At 38.0% G+C, this 19,262-nt stretch overlaps 1 protein-coding gene across 8 annotated transcripts in view; it reads right to left on the reverse strand.

Annotated features, from left to right (window-relative positions):
• HERC3 (HECT and RLD domain containing E3 ubiquitin protein ligase 3) overlaps window positions 1-19,262 on the reverse strand; it is a 144,006-nt gene that overhangs the window by 103,745 nt on the left and 20,999 nt on the right. Inside the window, exon 1 of one of the 8 annotated variants that reach the window (XM_044946349.2) lies at window positions 9,510-9,649. The exons of the other annotated variants lie outside the window; for them this stretch is intronic. Within the exon in view, the coding sequence (XP_044802284.2) occupies window positions 9,510-9,600 (91 nt within the window). The 5' untranslated portion in view covers window positions 9,601-9,649. Of the gene's footprint in view, window positions 1-9,509; window positions 9,650-19,262 lie in introns of those variants that run through there. 8 annotated transcript variants of the gene reach the window in all.

The following is a 19,262-nucleotide window of genomic DNA, read 5'->3' on the forward strand; positions in this document are numbered from 1 at the left end:
CTGTTTTTTTCTCTGCCTTTTTAATCTTTGTTACTCAGTTTGCATAATTTCTATTGATCTTCAACATCACTGATTCTTTCCTCTGTCATCTTCATGCTGCTACTGAAACCATCCAGTTTTTCATTTTTATTATGGTATTGGTTCTTCTTTATATCATCTATTTCTTAGCAAAGAATTTCATTTGTCCATTTGTTTTCCAACAGTGTGAGCCAACTTCTTGGAAAATTTGTACCATAGCTACTCTAAATAAAGTCTTTACATAGTCCCAATACCTATGTCATTTCAGCATCTGTTGTCTCACATGTTTGTGGAGATTTTCCTGGGTTTTCCAATGCTGAGTATGATTATATTATGAACATTCTGAATATTATAAGGTTCTGGGTCTCATTTAAATCTTCTGGAGAATGTTAACAATTTTGTTTTAATTTTCAGTCTTTGCATGTTAATTGGGCTTGTGTCCTCCTGCGTGTGCCACACAGTGGCTAGCCTGAAACCTGAGTGGTTGTCTACTTGTTAGGTAAGTTCTCAAAGTCATTTATATGCTAAGCAGGTTCAGATTCACACATGTACCTCAGGGATGAGCCCAAGAGTTCATAGATAACTATGTGGAGTTGCTTTCCCACGCTCCTCCTCCTCTGCCATCTCTCAGATACTTTCAGGTTTCCTGGGGCTCTCTATTTAGCTCTCCAGCCTACATACTGTGCTTCCACAGCTCCCTCAGGCCAAATGGCAAGGGGACCAGAGGGGAAAAATGGTAAACTCATTGCCAATTCAATGGCACTTTAAATTCTGGTCTTCTTTCCCAATCCACCTGCCATTATTTGCTTTTCGGAGTCCTCAAAAGGCTGCTCCATGCACTCTATCCAGGTTTTACAGTTGCATTCAGTAGGAGCAACAGGAAGGAAGGTGCTTAGTCTGTGAACTGGACCTGGAAACCCAGAGTGTGATGTTTAAAATAATATTTTTTTTCCCTACTATGTGTGTGTGTCCATAAACTGATTTGTTCCACTTGGCTAGAAAAAATAAATAAATCAATCAAAGGCACAGCTCTCCCACAAATGCTCCAACTACAATTGTGTTTAACCTAAAAGCTTGATTCCCAATGGCAGGCAGTATCTTTGAGCAGTTGACGCTTCCATTTAAATTATTTGAGCATATTGAACACTTATTTGCATAATCTTATGTTTGCCCAAGTTTAAACAATCATTCAACCAAATATTTTCAACTAAAGAATTAGAGAAAAGATTAATTACTATTATAATTAGAGTCTATTGTAATTAAAGTCTATTGACTTTAGAGCAGTAGGTCTCAGTTCAGGACCAGATGACTTTAATCCTGGGCTTTAATCCTCACATACAAAGCCTGAAAACACTTATACACTATGAAACATGTTTGAGAATAGTTTCTTTTTAAAGCCATAAATCTAAGTTTACCATGTATGTTTTCAGATGCAATAAGCCAAAATCAATGACTAAGTCAATTAAAACATATGGAGAAAAATAAATAAAACATATGGAGGCCTGTCACGGGCCATGGGAGGGGAGAAGACTTTGTGAGTCTGAGTCATTAGCACTTCACTAGTCAGAATAATATCAGTTGCAATCTGTGACTCAGTTATTTTCAAGAACTCAGAATTGCCAACTATGGCATACTCTAATGCTGTAAGACGATTTTAATAGAGAAAGATTAAATTAGGAAACTACCTGAGAGCTCTGATAGAGGAAATCCTAAAAGCACAAGGGACCACTGAAATGGTGAGACACTACATGTAACATTGTGTAGTTAAATGCCTAAGTCCTCCAGGTGATAATTTAAGATCACTCCAAGAAGACTGAAATCTTAATCCTCAGTTCAAAATATTAACAGTCTCTCCGAGTTCAGCTCACAGCTTACCATGGATGCTTTCTCTTTCACAAAGCATTTTGGCCCCAGAGCATCTGTTTGGGTACCTACAACAATTAGAATGTAAGCTCCAAGAAGTCTGTCTCTCATTAAAGAAATGCTAGCGAACACCTGTTGAATATATAAAGTCTCAGGTAGCAAAATGCAAAGTCAGGCTTTAAGATGTCTCAGATGACCGAAAAAAAAAAAACAAAAACCCTACAAATTCTGGTGCTATTGTTCCTATTAAAGGAGAGGAAAACAAACTAGTTATTTCAAATTACTAGAGGAGTTTGCTTGCTCCTTGGAAGAAAAGTTATGTCAATACTAGACAATGTATTACAAAGCAGACATACCACTTTCCCAACAAAGGTTCATACAGTCAAAGCTATGGTTTTTCCAGTAGTCATATATGAATACAAGAAGGCTGAGCACCAAAGAATTGATGCTTTCGAACTTTTGTGCTAGAGAAGACTCCTGCGAGTCCCTTGGACAGCAAAGAGAGCAAACCAGTCAATTCTAAAGGAGATCAACCTTGAATATTCACTGGAAGAACTGGTGCTGAAGGTCCAATACTTTGGCCACCTGATGGGAAGAGCTGACTCACTGGAAAAGACCCTAATGCTGGGAAAGATTGAAGGCAGGAGGAGAAGCAGGTGACAGAGGATGAGATGGTTGGATAGCATCATCATCGACTCAACGAACATGAGTTTGAGCAAGCTCCGGGAGCTGGTGATGGACAGGGAAGCCTGGCGTGCTGCAGTCCACGGGGCTGCAAAGAGTCGGACACAACTTAGCAACTGAATAACAAGGGGAGTAAGGGATATCATCATCATCACCCTTTATGGGGGAATGGAGAAAATAAAATAGTTTCAAAAGATACATGAATCAGAGAAGTGACAGAACCGTGACAGATCCACTCAGAAAAAATAAAATTAATCTGCACCAGATTCACTAAATAGAAGACTGTTAAGAAAACCCAGCACCGTCCCCACTGCCCTCCCCCAAGCCTTTTATGTATGTCTTCTTTACTACGTGAGGCTTCCTCACATAGGTGTGATCAATTACGACCCCCATTTCCAGCCCTTCTCCCCTCTGGAGAATACGGGGTTGGCTAAAAATTCCAAGCCTCTAATCATCACTGGGTCGTTCTGGTGACCCATCCCGGCCCAGAAGTCCAACCAAAATCACCACATTAAAACAAAAGATGTGAGTTCCCTGGTATCCTATTGGTTAGGATTCCAGGGGGCCCAGGTTCAATCCCTTGTCAGGGAACTGAGATCCTTCAAGCCCCCCAGCATGTCCCCTCCTCCACCAAAAAAGATGCTCCTGGTATCATAGTACTCTCTTATCACTTAGAAATTTACAAGGGTTTTAGGAGCCCTGTGCCAAGGAACAGAGATATATATAAAAAACATTCTTACGTATATATTTTCTATTATCTCACATATATATTCTCATCCTCCCAATTTTCACCACATACTACACTTAACACTAGCTATTTTACTCCTTAGAGCTCAAATATTTCAACTCCCTGCAAGGCAGCCAAAACCCATGGATGATCCAAAAGAGAATTAAAAAACCCTCTATAGGAAATCACAAAATACACTGAGAAGCTGACATGTTTTACCTGTGCAACCACAACAAAATACTTTCCACTCCCTTTCTTTTCCAAGACGCTGTGTTAAAAGTCTCTCTTTTTTACTCATCATTTAAACTGTGGTAGATGTAAAAACTGTCTTTGATTAAATCAAAATAATAGAAATAAGTTGATCAGCTTTTAGGGAAAAAAATGAAGGACCAGAAAATCAAATTTATGGTACAAATCCAATTTATATCTCCCAAAAAAGTAATCAGTAGACACCGATGTTAGCATGGGCTTCCCAGGCGGCACTAGTGGTAAAGAACCCATGTGCCAATGCAGGAGACATAAGAGACACACGTTTGGACCCCCGAGTCGGGAAGATCCCCTGGAGGAGGGCATGGCAACCCATTCCAATATTCTTGCCTGGACAATCCCATGGAAAGAAGAGCCTGGCGGGCTACAGACCATGGGGTCGCAAAGAACTGGACATGACTGAGCAACTAACACTAATACACTACCAATCAGTATAAACTTTAAGGCAAGCATTTTGACAATACTCCAGAAACTTTAGAATTTTCCATGTTCCTTAATCCAACAGTCAAATTTCTAAATGTATTCTAAAGAAATACTATATACTGCATTGCTACTAACAAAAAATATAGAAATCAATTGGGATTATACACTATAAATTGAAATATGTAGCCATTAAAAAGACTGATATAGATCAGTATGAACATCCAACATGGAAAAATATTCATATTAAGTGGAAAAGAAAGTTACAAAGAAGTATTACAAAGTGACTTCATTTGAAAATTACACTGATGTTTAAAAAATATTGGAAAGGTATATTTCAAAGTAATGTTTTATCATTCAGAGTGATAGAATTAATGAGTAAAACACTCTTACTTGCTTCTCCTTGCTTATGGGTATTTGAACTGTGTGCAATATACATGTATTATTTTTGTAACTGGAAAATTTTTTAACTTTTATAAACGAACTTTTTACCACTTCCCTTCTTATGCATATCTTTTTTCAACAACTCAAATCTTTTTCATTCAATGTGATATAGCAACAGGAGACCATTTCCAAGACTGCCATTGCTTACTGTTTTAGACTATATGCCACCTTATAAACAGTATCACTGTGTAATCACAACACAAGACAAGCTGCTTCTGGAGAGGCTTCATAAACACACTTAATCCCACTTGCTTTTATAGACTGAGTAAAGTTTTATCACAGCAGGCAAAACGTCCCTGCACTGAGATCAATCTATGGAATTATAGCCCTCTGTCCATTTTCTCTTAAAAACATAGGTGTATATAAACTCACAAATCAGAATATAGAAATAGATTGATTGCAAGACCCAATTCTATTCAGTCTTTAAAAAAGAAAAAAAAAAAAAAAAAAAAACGTCTAAATATAAACACATAGAAAAATAAAAAATAAATAAACAGATGGAGAAAGATATGCATGCTAACACCAATCAAAAGAAAGCTAAACTGCTATATTCATACCAGGCAAGGTGGATTTAAAAACAATGAATATCATCAGGGATAAAGTATATTTCATGATGTTAAAAGGAACAATTACTCAAGAAGATCTGGCAATCTTAATTGTGTGCACACCTACCAACAAAGCTTTAAAATGCATATAGCAAAATTCAAAGAGTCAGAAGAAATAAGCAAATCAGTAATGACAGTCAAAGATTTCACCACTATTCTCTCAGTAAATTATAACAAGTAAACACAAAATCAATAAATATGCAGATCTTAACACTATCACCCAACTTGATCTAATTGACATTATAAAACATTATCCATCAACAGCAAAATACACATTTTTTTCAAATGTACACAAAGTATTTTACCAAGATAGACCATATTCTGGACCATAAAACAAATCTGAATAAATTTAAGAGGCCTGAAATTATATAAAGTATGTACTCTGACCACAGAATATTCAACTAGAAATCATTAACTGAAAAAATCAGTAAAATTCCTGTATATTTGGATGTTAAACTACCCACTTCTAAATAACCCATAGGTCAAATAAGAGAAACTATTACAAAATATTTTGAACTGAATAAAATAAAAAACATCCAATGAAAACTTGTGGAATACACCTAAAGTGATGCTTAAAGGAAAATTTTTAGCATGAAATGCTTATTAAAATAGAAATGGCACATCATTGATTTAAATGTCTACATTAAGAAACTATAAAAATACAGCTAATTAAACACAAAGTAAACAAAAGGAAATATTAAGAATATAAAAGCACAAATCAATGAAACAGAGAAAACCAAGAAAGATTAAAAACAATGACTGAAATAAAAATTTCTTTGAAATATTAATAAAAGAGGTTAGCCTCTAGCCAGTCTAATCAAGAAACAGAGAAGACACCAATTACCCATATCAGAAAAGCAAATCTTACAAACATGAGAAGGATAATAAGGGAACATTATGAACTATTTTTTGCCAATAAATTTGACAACTTAGGTGAAGTGGACAAATTCCTTAAAAGACATAAACTATGAAAACTCATCTAAGATGAAACAGATAATCTAACTAGTACTACATCTTTTTTAAAATTTGAAATTGTAATTTAAAAATGTCCACACAAGAAAACTGTAGCCTCAGATGCTTTAACTAGTGATTCTAGCAATCATTTAAGTAAAAGATAATAACCTATAATAAACCTATATATAATATAGACAAACGCTTCCAGAAAACAGAAGACGGAACACTTCCCAACTCATTTTATAAGGATACCATGACCCACAAAACAAAACCAAAGGCACTACAAGAAAAGGAAACAATAATCCTTATGAACACAAATCCTTATCAAATTTTTAGAAATCAAAAGCAACCAAGTGCGATTTAGTCCATGAGTCTAAGGTTGGTTTAACAGTCAAAAATAATCAATACAATTTATCACTTTAAAGGCTAAAAATGAAAAGAGAAAAAAGAAAAATAATACAATCATCTCAATAGATTCACTATAGCATTTAACAAAATTCAAGTCATATTTTTTAATAGAAAATCATTATATTTAATGGTTAAAAACTAATGCTTTCCCTCTAAAAAAAGGAACAAGGTAAGGATGTCCTTTTTTATAACCTCTTTCACTGACTAGAGTCCATTCAGTAATATAAGGCAAGAAAGTAAAAGACATACACAGACTGGGAAAAAAGAAATAAAATTGACTTGATTTATAGACATTATCATTGATGTAGAAATTTCTAAGGAGCTTACAGAAAACGTAACCAGGACTATTAAGAGAATTTAGCAAGGTGATTCAAGACCAATACACAAACAATTAACCATATTTCTATAAACTACAAAAGATTATAAATTATTTCAAAATACTTCAAAATATTATAAATTAGGAAAAAACTATGTGCAAGAGCTGTATAGAGAAGTACAAAACATTGCCAAGAAAAATTAAAGACCCCAAAATGGAAAATATACCATGTTCATAAATCACAACAGTCAGTATCATTAAGATATCAATTCTCCCCCCAGATTGAGCTATAGATTCAATGTAATCCTAAGGAAAATCCCAGCAGGCTTTTTGATAGAAATTGGAAAGCTGATTCTCAAGTTTATATGCAAAAGCCAAGGACCTAGCATGGCCAAAACAGTTCAGAAGAAGAAAAATAAAGTTACAAGATTTATATTATTGCACTACATACTCTGACGATTTACCAAAAAGATACAGTAGTCAACAGTGTAGAACTAAAGACAGACATGCATATAGAAAGAATAAAACGTCTCAAGATAGACTACCACACATACGGCCAATTGGATTTCAAAGGTGCCAAAGTAATTCAGAGTAGGATATAGTCTTTTCAACAGTGGTCCTGAAAACTTGATATCCACAAGCAAAAACTGAACATTGACCATATTAAAATGGATCACAGGCCTACATGTAAGAGCTAAACAATAAAATCTGAATTAGAAAACTTACGAGAAAAATCACTATAATCCTGAGTTAGGCAAAAGTCTTAGGTCTCAGAAAACATGAATCATAAAAGCTAAAACTAATAACTGGATTTCACCAAAATAAAATTTTTGCTCTTCAAAAGACACTATTGAGAAAATGAAAAGGAAAACCACTGACTGAAAGAAAATATTGCAAAAGATCTCTTTGATAGAAGACTTGCATGCTGAATAAAGAATGATTACAGCTCAAAAGTAAGACAAGCAATTTGATTTTTCTGTAGTGAATATTAAATGAATTTATTCAAGTAAAACTCTTAAAAGAATGCCTGGTAGGTAGAAAATGCAATTTGAGTCTTTATTACTCTCCTCCAATGGCAATTTGATATTTTTTTAAACAGGCAAAATATCTGAACACATACTTTGCCAAAAATAAGACATCAGTTCAGTTAAGTTGCTCAGTCGTGTCTGACCCTGCGACCCCATGAATCGCAGCACGCCAGGCCACCCTGTCCATCACCAACTCCCGGAGTTCACCCAAACTCATGTGCATTGAGTCGGTGATGCCATCCAGCCAGCTCATCCTCTGTCGTCCCCCTCTCCCCCTGCCCCCAATCTCTCCCAGCACCAGGGTCTTTTCCAATGAGTCAACTCTTCGCACGAGGTGGCCAAAGTACTGGAGTTTCAGCTTTAGCGTCATTCCTTCCAATGAACACCCAGGACTGATCTCCTTTAGGATGGACTGGTTGGATCCCCTTGCAGTCCAAGGGACTCTCAATACAAATGGCTAAAAATAGTCTCATGAGAAGTTGCTCAAGATTGTTCCTCATTAGCAAAATGCATATTAAAACCACAAGATTTCATTATATATCAATTTGAATGGCTGAAATTAAAAAGACTGATGGCACCAAGTGATGGGGAGAAATTGCAGCAACTAAAACTCTTATAAACTGTGAGGATAAATGAAAATCACACAGTCACTGGAATACTGACAGTTTCTTATAAAGTCAAACATATACCTACTATATGAACCAGCAATCCCAGTTCTAGGAAACTGCTCAAGAAAAATGAAAACACGTATCTACACAAAGACTTGTACTCATATGTTCATAGCAATTTTACTCAAAAGAGCCCAAACCTGGAAAAAAACCCAAATGTCCATCAACTGGTTAATGGATAAACAATGTCATGTCTGTAACAAAGAATATTCAGCAAACAAAAACAAACCACTGAATCAACAATGTAGAAAGAATCTCAAAATCATTATTCTAACAAGCCAGACACAAACCTACTTTATGCATGATTTCATTTACATAAAATTCTCAGTGTGTCAAAACTATGGGGACAAAAAGCAGATACAGGGAAAGTAGTTGGTGTGCAAATGGAATAGACTACAAAGGGCATAAGAGAAGTTTTGGTGGATCAAAAACCATTCTGTGTGATGACCACAGCGGTGGTTATTTGATTCTCATGACTTCAAAACTCATTAAATTGCACATTTAAAATGGGTTAATCCTACTGTATGTAAATTACAGCTTTAGAGCTGTTAAAAATACAGTACACCAGAAAAAGTACGAGTTTTTCAAAGTTTTTTTAGATATCAGGGATCAGAAAATAAACAAGATTGGTTCTGCACTCAAGTTCACTCTGACTAGAGGCAAACAAGTTATATGAACTGATGTTACAGCACAGTGTGATGAAAGACACACGCACAAACTGCTAAAAGCAGCCCACGTGAGAGGCATCTAATCCAGCCTCAGGGCAGGGGAGAGTCAGGAAAGGCTCACTGGAAGAGGTAACATCCAAGATGTGCCCTGAGTAATAAAGAGCTAGTTCCTTATTCATTCACCTACCCATTCCAAGTGACCCAAAGTCTATAATAGTAGACGTAAAGATTACATTTAGTGTGTGAGTCCAAAGACAAAAATGTGCAAAGCACGTAGTGAGAGGACAAAGGATGAGTAACAAAATCAGCCTGAGAGGGCCTAGGGAAAGCTTCTTGGAGTAAGCAGTCAGAGTCGAGTCTCTAAAGCAGTGATTCACAACAGAAAATGAGCAGCAGAAGCCCTCAGGAAGTTTCAGTGTATGTTTCTAAATACATATACCTGCATCAATCCCAGCTTCCAGAATCAGAAAATTCAGGGAAGAAGAACAGACACCTGGTGTTGTTGTTTTCTTCCTTTTTAAATTGCCCATGTGATTCTGATATTAAGAAACAATGCACTGAAAAGCTTTACAACACTACCTTTGACAACAAAACAGAAAAAAAGAGACAAATTTAAATATTTTGTGCATCAAAAGATACTATCAACAGAGTCAAAAAGAAACCCACAAAATGAGAGAAAATTTTTCCAACTGACATATTTAATGAGGGAATAATATCCAAAATATATACAGAACTTCTAAAATTCAACAAAAAACAGCCCAATTCAAAAACTGGCAAAGGACTTAAGACATTTCTCCAAAGAACATATACTAATGGCCAGTGAACATATGAAAAGATTCTCAATATCACTAATCATTGCATGTATGCTAAGCCGCTAAATCATGTCTGACTTGGAAACCTGCGGACTGTAGTTCCACCAGGCTCCTCTGTCCATGGGATTTTTCAGGCAAGAACACTGGAGTGGGTTGTCATTTCCTCCTCCAGGGGATTTGGCCGACCCAGGGACCGAATCCATGTCTCCTGCACTGGCAGGCAGACTCGTTACCACTGAGCCACCCGGGAAGCCCTCACTAGTCATTAGGGAAATATAAATTAAAAGGACAATGAGATACCACCTCACATTCATTAGGACAGCTACTGTCAGAAATATTAAAAAATAAAAGTGTTGGTAAGGATATGCAGCAATTGGAATCCTTGCACAGTACTGGTGAGAATGTAAAATGGGACAGCCCCTACAGAAAACAGTATGGCAGCCCCCATCAAAATTCAATATCTAGCAAGTCCACCTGCACGTATATACCAAAGAGAAATGAAAGCAAGGTCTCCAAGAGATTGGTGTATCCATGCTCTCGGAGGTACCACAATAGCTAAAAAGAGAAAGCAACTTAAATGTCCATTGATGGATGTATGGATAAAAAAATGCAGTATATCATAGACTGACTATTTTTCAGCTTTAAGGAACTTCTGACACATGCTACAATATAGATCATATGAAGTATATAGTTACAGTATTCAAATTCATAGAGATAGAAAATAGAGTGGTGGTTGGGGGTAGGTGGCTTGGGAAGGAAATGAAGAGCTACTGTTTGAGTTTTACAAAGTAACGAGTTTTGGAGATAGATGGTGGTGATAATAGAACAACATTAGGAATGTATTTAATACCACCAAACTGTATACTTAAAATGACTCAGACGGTAAAATTCATGTTATGTATATTTTACCACAATTAAAAAAAAAAGGAATCACTGCATTGATTATGAACTTGTTATATACATGGAGTACCCACTGTATCAGTAACAGTAAAATAGCCAGCACTTACTGCTTCCTATGTGCCAGGAACTGTTTTAAGTGCTTTATATGTTTTATCTCCACAACAATCCTATTAGCCAGGCACTCTTAGGAACAGATTTGCATTTTAAAAAACTCTCAAACCCTCATACACTATTAGCAAGAATGTAGAATGGTTCAACCACCACTGTGGACAATATAGATAATTGGCAGCTCCTCAAAAGACTAAACATCGAGTTATCTTATAACTCAACAATTTCACTCCAAAGTATGTGTCTAAGAGAAATGAAAACCTATACTAACACAAAAACTTGTGCACAAATGTCCATAGCGTCAACCAACTGATGAAACAAAATGTGGTATATTTATACAATGGAATATTACTTGGCAATAAAAAGGAACAGAGTACAGATACATGCTAAAGCACTGATGAACCTTGTTAACAACATGCTCAAAGAAACCAATGATAGAAGACCACATACTGAATGATTCCATTATATTTACATGAAAAGTCCAGAACAGGAAAATCTAGAGAGACAGGAAAGTAGATTAGTGGTTGCCTAGGGCTAAGGGTTGGGGGAAAAGAGCTGTGTGACTGCTAATGAGTATGGGATTTCTTTATGGAGTGATTAAAATGTTCTAAACTTGATTGTACAACTCTTCAAACATAATTAAAAAAAAAATGAACTGTATGCTTTAAGTAGGTAAACTGTTTAACATGTGAATCATATCTCAATAAAGCTATTATTAAAGAACAAAAATACCTCAGGGTGGGGAATGGTTTCAAACTTTAGTCAGCAGGCTGTCATAGCAATAATCTACTACCGATGAAATCATACGTGCTTCTCACTCGGAATACTTACAGTTTTCGGGTTACGAAAGCAGCTTCAGACATACTTGGGTAAAGGAACTAACACACCGCAGCATATCCGTGCTCAATGTATTTACGTCCCTAGCATAGCACCAACAATGTATTTGCAACTGACTCACGAACACTGCAGACCCCAACAGCAAACCCAATGAACCTGATGCAGGATAGAGCAGGCCAGATTTCTAGGGGAGACCTTTCTGTCTCAGGTCCTTCACATGTGAAGACCTGCACATCATCACAGCCACCAAGCAAAGGTCTGATAGCTGCAGCTGTCTACAAATGAATCCCACATACCAGCCACGGGAAGGAAAAACGAGAGGTATACAGTTGTTTGGGCTTGATTTTATTTATACAAAAAAGAGATTCTATACACAATTAGTAACTTCTTTCTTGTCAAAGTATAGTCATTTATTCAAAAAATAATTAGTAAATATTGCATTTATTATGTGCAATATATTTTTATATATTATATTTTAATATATATTTAATATAAAAATATATTATGTGCAATTATTCTAGATAATGGGGATACAAAACAAAGTTATGACTCTCATGGACCCTAAACAAATATGAGGGGGATATAAACAAATTCTGAATATAGTATATCAGATAGGGATAAACCGTGAAGCAAAACAAAGCAGGGAATACAAATAAGAAGTGCTGGGGGGAGGGGGGAGGTGTAGGAAATACACAGGGTAGTGAGAGGAAAGGAGGACGGAGCAGAGAATTAAAGATGACTTTCAAGTTTTTCGCCTGAAGAATGGAACTGCCATTTACAAACAGAAAAACAAGGTAAGGAAGAAGTTTAAGGGGAAAAAATCAGTTTGGTTTGGATATTAAATTTAAGATGCCAATTATACATCTAAGTGAAGATTTTAAGTGGACATAAAGCTTGAAATTCAGTAAAGTTGAGGCTGGAAATAATTAGTGAGTCAACAGTGTCAAGACAGTACTTAGAGCTTTATCTCATGACTATCCATAATTCAAACTATTCCCTAGAGGATGAATAAGCGGATACTGATATTTTGACATTAAAAACACTGCTGCAATAAGCATCCTAGAAATATTTCCTTATGCTATATATTGACATTTTTGAGTAAGGAAGCCTCCTAAAAATGGAACTGCTGATTCAAAAGGTATGACCATGTTAAATTTTATTAAAAACAGCCAGTTGATTTACAAAAGGATTATAGAAGCTCATACTTCCTCAATTAGGACACAACTGCCCCTTTTCCAAGACCAGTGAGCAGTGGATATTACTCTTAAATTTCTGGTCAACCAGATGGCTGAAAAAAAAAAAAATGCTATCTTGTTTTAATTTTTCTGAACATATCTGCATATATTTGTTGGCTATCTGCAAGTGCTCCTCTGTAAAATGTTCATTTTATTACAGGATGGTTTCTCTTTTCGATTTGAAGATGCCCTGATATATCACAAATATGAAATCTTTATCTGGTAGTTTGTGGTAATTGTTTCTCCCAGTCTACCACTTGCCATTTTGTTTACAAATGCCTTATAGAAAAAATTTTATGTTCATACAAGTCATTTACTTTATGGCTTCTAAACCACCTGTCTCACTTTAGAAGTCCCAGGGTTCGAAATACATTCCCCTATTATTTTTGTACTTTTACTTTTTACATGTATGTCTTTCATACATCTGGAAGTTACTTTTGATTCCAGAGTGAGCTAAGGCGTCTAGGTGTATTTGGAGGTGAACTGCCAATTTGATGGGCAGTTTATTAAGGAAACCGTCCATTCGTTCCCACATAGTAAGTGCCTGATCATAGGCCTGACTTGCCTGCGTAGCCATGCAATCTCGACCAGAAAAAAATTCTGCATAAAAGCATAAGGGAAGTCAAAGCGCCCCAGTACTTTATATAAATATGCAAATTACACAGAGCAGTGGCATAAAATTCAGAGTCAAGAATGCAGTAAGGGAAGGAGAACAGCAGCAAAAGTGAAAGAGCACGGCTTCTTCTTGTCTTGCTGGCTCTGGCCTCACTGTGATGATCCAATCAAAGGAAGGGACAGAAGACAGGCAATTAAACTGAAAACAGAAGAAAAGATTCCCTCTATCTTGAAGTCTTTGACTCCTTCCAGTCTCCCCTGTCAAAATGTTTTCACTGGTCGGTTTCATCCACAGGCACTAAAGCCTGAAGCCCTCCTCAGCTAGACACGTACGGATGAGTTCTAGGAAAGCTCCAGACAGCACTGTTTGGCTGCAACGTGTGTCTTCTCAACATTGCCAAAGCTAACTGTTCCTTTTAATTGTGGACAAACTTGAAATAGACGTTTTTCTGACACAAAATGTCTAAATCAGGTCAGTTAAATGGTATTCATTACATGCCTTAACAGAGACAGCAGTGAGGAGATGAAATAAGAGTTTAGTTTTTCTTGAGCTCATGAAATAAAGAAGAGAAAACTCTGTAGGTCAGGGGTCCTGCCCAGCGCTGGGTGAAATGAACTGACACTCTCCCCTCCATTCAACCTATGTCTGGTAATTGTGTGTGTGCATGTGAGAGAGAGGGAGAGAGGGAGAGAGAGGAAAAGAGAGACAAGAGGGAAAGAGAGACGGGGGGGAGGGGAAGAAAGGAAAAGAAGGCAGAGGGAAAGAGAAATATCGCTCATTGCTCTGGTCCACCCCTTCCCACTCCTTATCACATTTTGTCAATTTACATATATAAAAAGCAGCTATTGGGAATTCCCTGGCAGTGCAGTGGTTGGGAGCCTGTGCCTTCACTACTGAAGCCCCAACTTCTATCCTTGTTCAGGGAACTAAGATCCTACAAGTCATGCAGCATGGGAAAGGAAAAAAAAAAAAAGCTATTTACAAAACCTATATAAAACCTAAAGATGAATCCCCCTCCATTTGAAATGCTTTATAATGAATCAGAACAGTCAAGAAGAAAGAAGACAGGCACCCGCCAGTCTGAATGATACCCTCAGTGAAAGCGTGGGACAGAATGACGAGACACTGTTCATCATGAATGTCTCTGCATTGCATACACTAAAGGTGTCACCAAAGCGCTTCCGTTACTTTCAGGGAAGAATGAAAAATTGAAGGGTGGGTAGAACATTCAAGTAAACTCTTCTATCCTTCATCCTTGAAATTCAGCGAATTTCTTTAAACACAAATCACTCTAATCTTTGTTGACCTAACCCTAGCAATCTCCCAGAGCTCACACAGAGCATGGTAACGTAACTAAATAATAAAACCCATGAAGCACTGCATACATTTAATAAATTACCTACACTATGTGCCTACCACATGATGCTTAGCACTAAAATACATAGGTGAATAAGATACTAATTTTTCAGAAACACACAATTTCGTATCATATATCATATAATAAATACTACAGAGAAAGCCCTGCCTCATGATAGTAGCCATTTTTGTTCTAAAAGCAGATGTGAGGGTGTTGAGTTCATAAAAGGAACTACAGATCATAACACAGAGCAAAACATAGACTGAATGGCTCAAAGAAACAAGTTTGCACGCAATATGAAATCACACACTATGTATTGCTTACTTGTCAGCCACTGTCCCCCTCTTCGTTGCACCAGAACCCTCACGGCTACTGGGCCCTCCCCAGGCCTAGGCGATGGGCCCTAAACCAATCAGATGATTCTCATTTCACTTATCAGGCCTGGCCCATGAGACTAAAGATGATGTATGCTGGGGGTTCCTGAGAAAGATTTTCCGCATTGTGAAAGGTGACACAAGCAACTCCCCTCCCTGCCTGCCTCTGAACACAGCTGTGTGGGGATGTGATGCCTAGAGCTTTGGCAGTCACCTTGTGACCATGAGGGGCCAAGCCCAAGTGTGATCAGCACAGTTAATGAAGATGGCAGAACAGCAAGGTGAGAAGCACCTGCTGCTTGGGCGGCTGGACGGCGTCAGTGTGCCCTTGCTCTAACAGCCCTGTACCTCTCCATAGACCTTTCTGGGTTTGAGATCAGAAATTTCACTCATTGTTTAGCCACATTTAGTTTAGTATTCTGCTACTTGCAGATAAAAGCATCCTGAGTGACAGAGGCCATTAAAAATAAGTAAAACAAGGATCAGATAAATTCAGACTCCAGGGTGATTGCTTCTTAGGCAACTGCAGAATGCAGAAAGAAAACCACTTACCTTTCTTCAGGTCATGGATATTCTTGTCCAAAGATTCACCTCCATCAAAGCTAACCGGAAGCCTAAAGTGACAGCCTGGACTCAGTATCAATGGATTGTAGTCTATTTTCTGAAACTGTGGTAAGATCGTATCACCTGTCCACATGTTGGCAAACCACTTCAAGTCCTCTAGGAGCATCACTAAGTACCCCCGGTAGGCCACAATGTCCACAGTGGCCTCATTTGGTTCCCTCATCTTTGCAATTTTGAACCAGAATGCTGGAGGCAATGTAAACCATGGTGTAGAGATAAGATACATGTATATATCTCCACGTGTGGAAAAGCAGCTTTTACAGAGTTCCTGAATGTATCTAAGGTACTTTTCTTGGGACCAGTAAGGTAAAAGACACCCCCCGCCAAAAAAAAAAAAAAATGAAAAATAAAACAGACTGTCCTTCAAAACTCAAAATAAGTCTCTCTTAACATCCCTAACCTATATCACCTCCCTCCCCTGCATATATGTAGCATTTATTACATCCTACAGAGTTAAGAGAACCCATAAAAATGATTAACAGTTATTTATTTATGTATAGGAGATCCAACCAGTCCATTCTAAAAGAGATCAGTCCTGGGTATTCTTTGGAAGGACTGATGCTAAAGCTGAAACTCCAATATTTTAGCCACCTCATTCGAAGAGTTGACTCATTGGAAAAGACTCTGATGCTGGGAGGGATTCGGGGAAGGAGGAAAAGGGGACGATGGAGAATGAGATGGGTGGATGGCATCACGAACTCGATGGACGTGAGTTTGAGTGAACTCCGGGAGTTGGTGATGGACAGGGAGGCCTGGCGTGCTGCGATTCATGGGGATGCAAAGAGTCAGACATGACTGAGCGACTGAACTGAACTGAAATGCCAAAGAATGTTCAAACTACAGCACAACTGCACTCATCTCACACGCTAGCAAAGTATGCTCAAAATTCTCCAAGTTAGGCTTCAACAGTACATGAAGTGAGAACTTTCAGATGTTTAAGCTAGATTTAGAAAAGGCAAAGGAACCAGAGATCAAACTGCCAACATCCGTTGGATCATTGTAAAAGCAAGAGAAATTCCAGAAAAACATCTACTACTACTTCACTGACTACACTAAAGCCTTTGACTGTGTGGATCACAACAAACTGTCGAACAGTCTTCAAGAGATGGGAATACCAGACCACCTGACTTGCCTCCTGAGAAATCTGTATGCAGGTCAGGAAGCAACAGTTAGAACCAGACATGGAACAATGGACTAGTTCCAAATTGGAAAAGGAGTACATCAAGGCTGTATGTTGTCACCCTGCTTATTTAACTTATATGCAGAGTACATCATCTGAAATGCCAGGCTGGATGAAGCACAAGCTGGAATCAAGACTGCTGGGAGAAATATCAATAACCTCAGATATGCAGATAACACCACCCTTATGGCAGAAAGCAAAGAGGAACCAAAGAGCCTCTTGATGAAAGTGAAAGAGGAAGAGTGAAAAAGCTGGCTTAAAACTCAACTTTCAAAAGATGAAGATCATGGCATCTGGTCCCATCACTTCATGGCAAATAGACGGGGAAACAATGGAAAGAGTGACAGACTTTATATTCTTGGGCTCCAAAATCACTGCAGTTGGTGACTGCAGCCATGAAATTAAAAGACACTTGCTCCTTGGAAGAAAAGCTATGACTAACCTAGACAGCATATTAAAAAGCAGAGACATTACTTTGCCAACAAAGGTCCATCTAGTCAAAGCTATGGTTTTTCCAGTATCCATGTATGGAAGCGAGAGTTGGACTATAAAGAAAGCTGAGCGCCAAAGAATTGATGCTTTTGAACTGTGGTGTTGGAGAAGACTCTTGAGAGTCCCTTGGACTGCAAGGAGATCCAACCAGTCCATCCTAAAGAAAATCAGTCCTGAATATTCACTGAAAGGACTGATGCCAAAGAATAAGCTCCAATACTTTGGATACCTGATGGGATGAACAGACCCATCAGAAAAGACCCTAATGCTGGGAAAGACTGAAGACAGGAGGAGAAGGGGATGACAGAGAACGAGATGGTTGGATGGCATCACCGACTCAATGGACATGAATTTGAGCAGGCTCAGGGAGTTGGTGATGGACAGGGAAGCCTGGTGTGCTACAGTCTATGGGGACATAAAGAGTAGGACACAACTGAGCAACTGAACTGAATTGAACATATATGTAATTAATTTATGAATTTGTTCATATGCTGGAATAGCAGGATCAAAAAAATTTTCTAATAGAATATGTTAAGACAAATTACTACTACCAGAAGTAATGATGTTGTTGTTTAGTCACTAAGTCATGTCCAATTTTTGCAATCCCAGGGACAGAGGAGCCTGGTGGGCTATAGTCCATGGGATTTCCCAGGTAAGAATACTGGAGTGGGTTGCCATTTTCTTCTCCAAGGGATCTTCCTGGCTCAGGGATCAAACCCACGTCTCTTGTGTCTCCTGCACTGGCAGGCAAATTCTTTACCACTGAGTCACCTGGGAGGCCTAGCAGTAATAATAGCTGCTGCTGCTAAGTCGCTTCAGTCGTGTCCGACTCTGTGCAACCCCAGAGACAGCAGCCCAACAGGCTCCCCCGTCCCTGGGATTCTCCAGGCAAGAACACTAGAGTGGATTGCCATTTCCTTCTCCAATGCATGAAAATGAAAAGTGAAAGTGAAATCGCTCAGTCGTGTCCAACTCTTCGAGACCCCATGGACTGCAGCCTACCAGGCTCCTCCGTCCATGGGATTTTCCAGGCACGAGTACTGGAGTGGGTTGCCATTGCCTTCTCCAAATAGCTAGGACTAATTAAATGTTTACTTTCAGCCAGACATTATTCCAAACATCTGACTGACATACAGCTTACTAAATCCTTACAACAGTCCTAATAGGTAGATGTTATTAACATTATCCACACTTTACAACTAAGAAAACTGAGACACAAAGAGGTTAAGCAACTTTCTCAGAATCACACAGCCAGCGAGTTGATTCCAACCCATAAGTTGCTCCAGAGTCCATGCTCTTATTCATTATATTGTCTGCATAGTTAGCTAACACTCTAAAATCACTCACATAACAACTTCAATTGCTCTGAGTTAGTTAGTAATTATGTATAATAGAAATTGAAAAACATATCTGAATAATTAGAGAAAAATTATTTTAAATCTGTAAGGATATGAGACCATATCCGTTGCAGAACTGCCGAAGATTTCAACATTACATGCCATCAAAGGGCATTTACTCGAAGATTGCAGTAGCTCCTAAACCACTGAAACACCAGCTGACAAGATATACCCCATCCAGACTGATAAATTTAGAACCATTTACCTATCCTTGATCAGTCCAGATCACAGATCACCAAGCCAGACAAGAGTTCATCAAG

This window comes from Bubalus bubalis, chromosome 7, assembly GCF_019923935.1.
Source record: "Bubalus bubalis isolate 160015118507 breed Murrah chromosome 7, NDDB_SH_1, whole genome shotgun sequence".
Taxonomy (NCBI): Eukaryota; Metazoa; Chordata; class Mammalia; order Artiodactyla; family Bovidae; genus Bubalus; species Bubalus bubalis.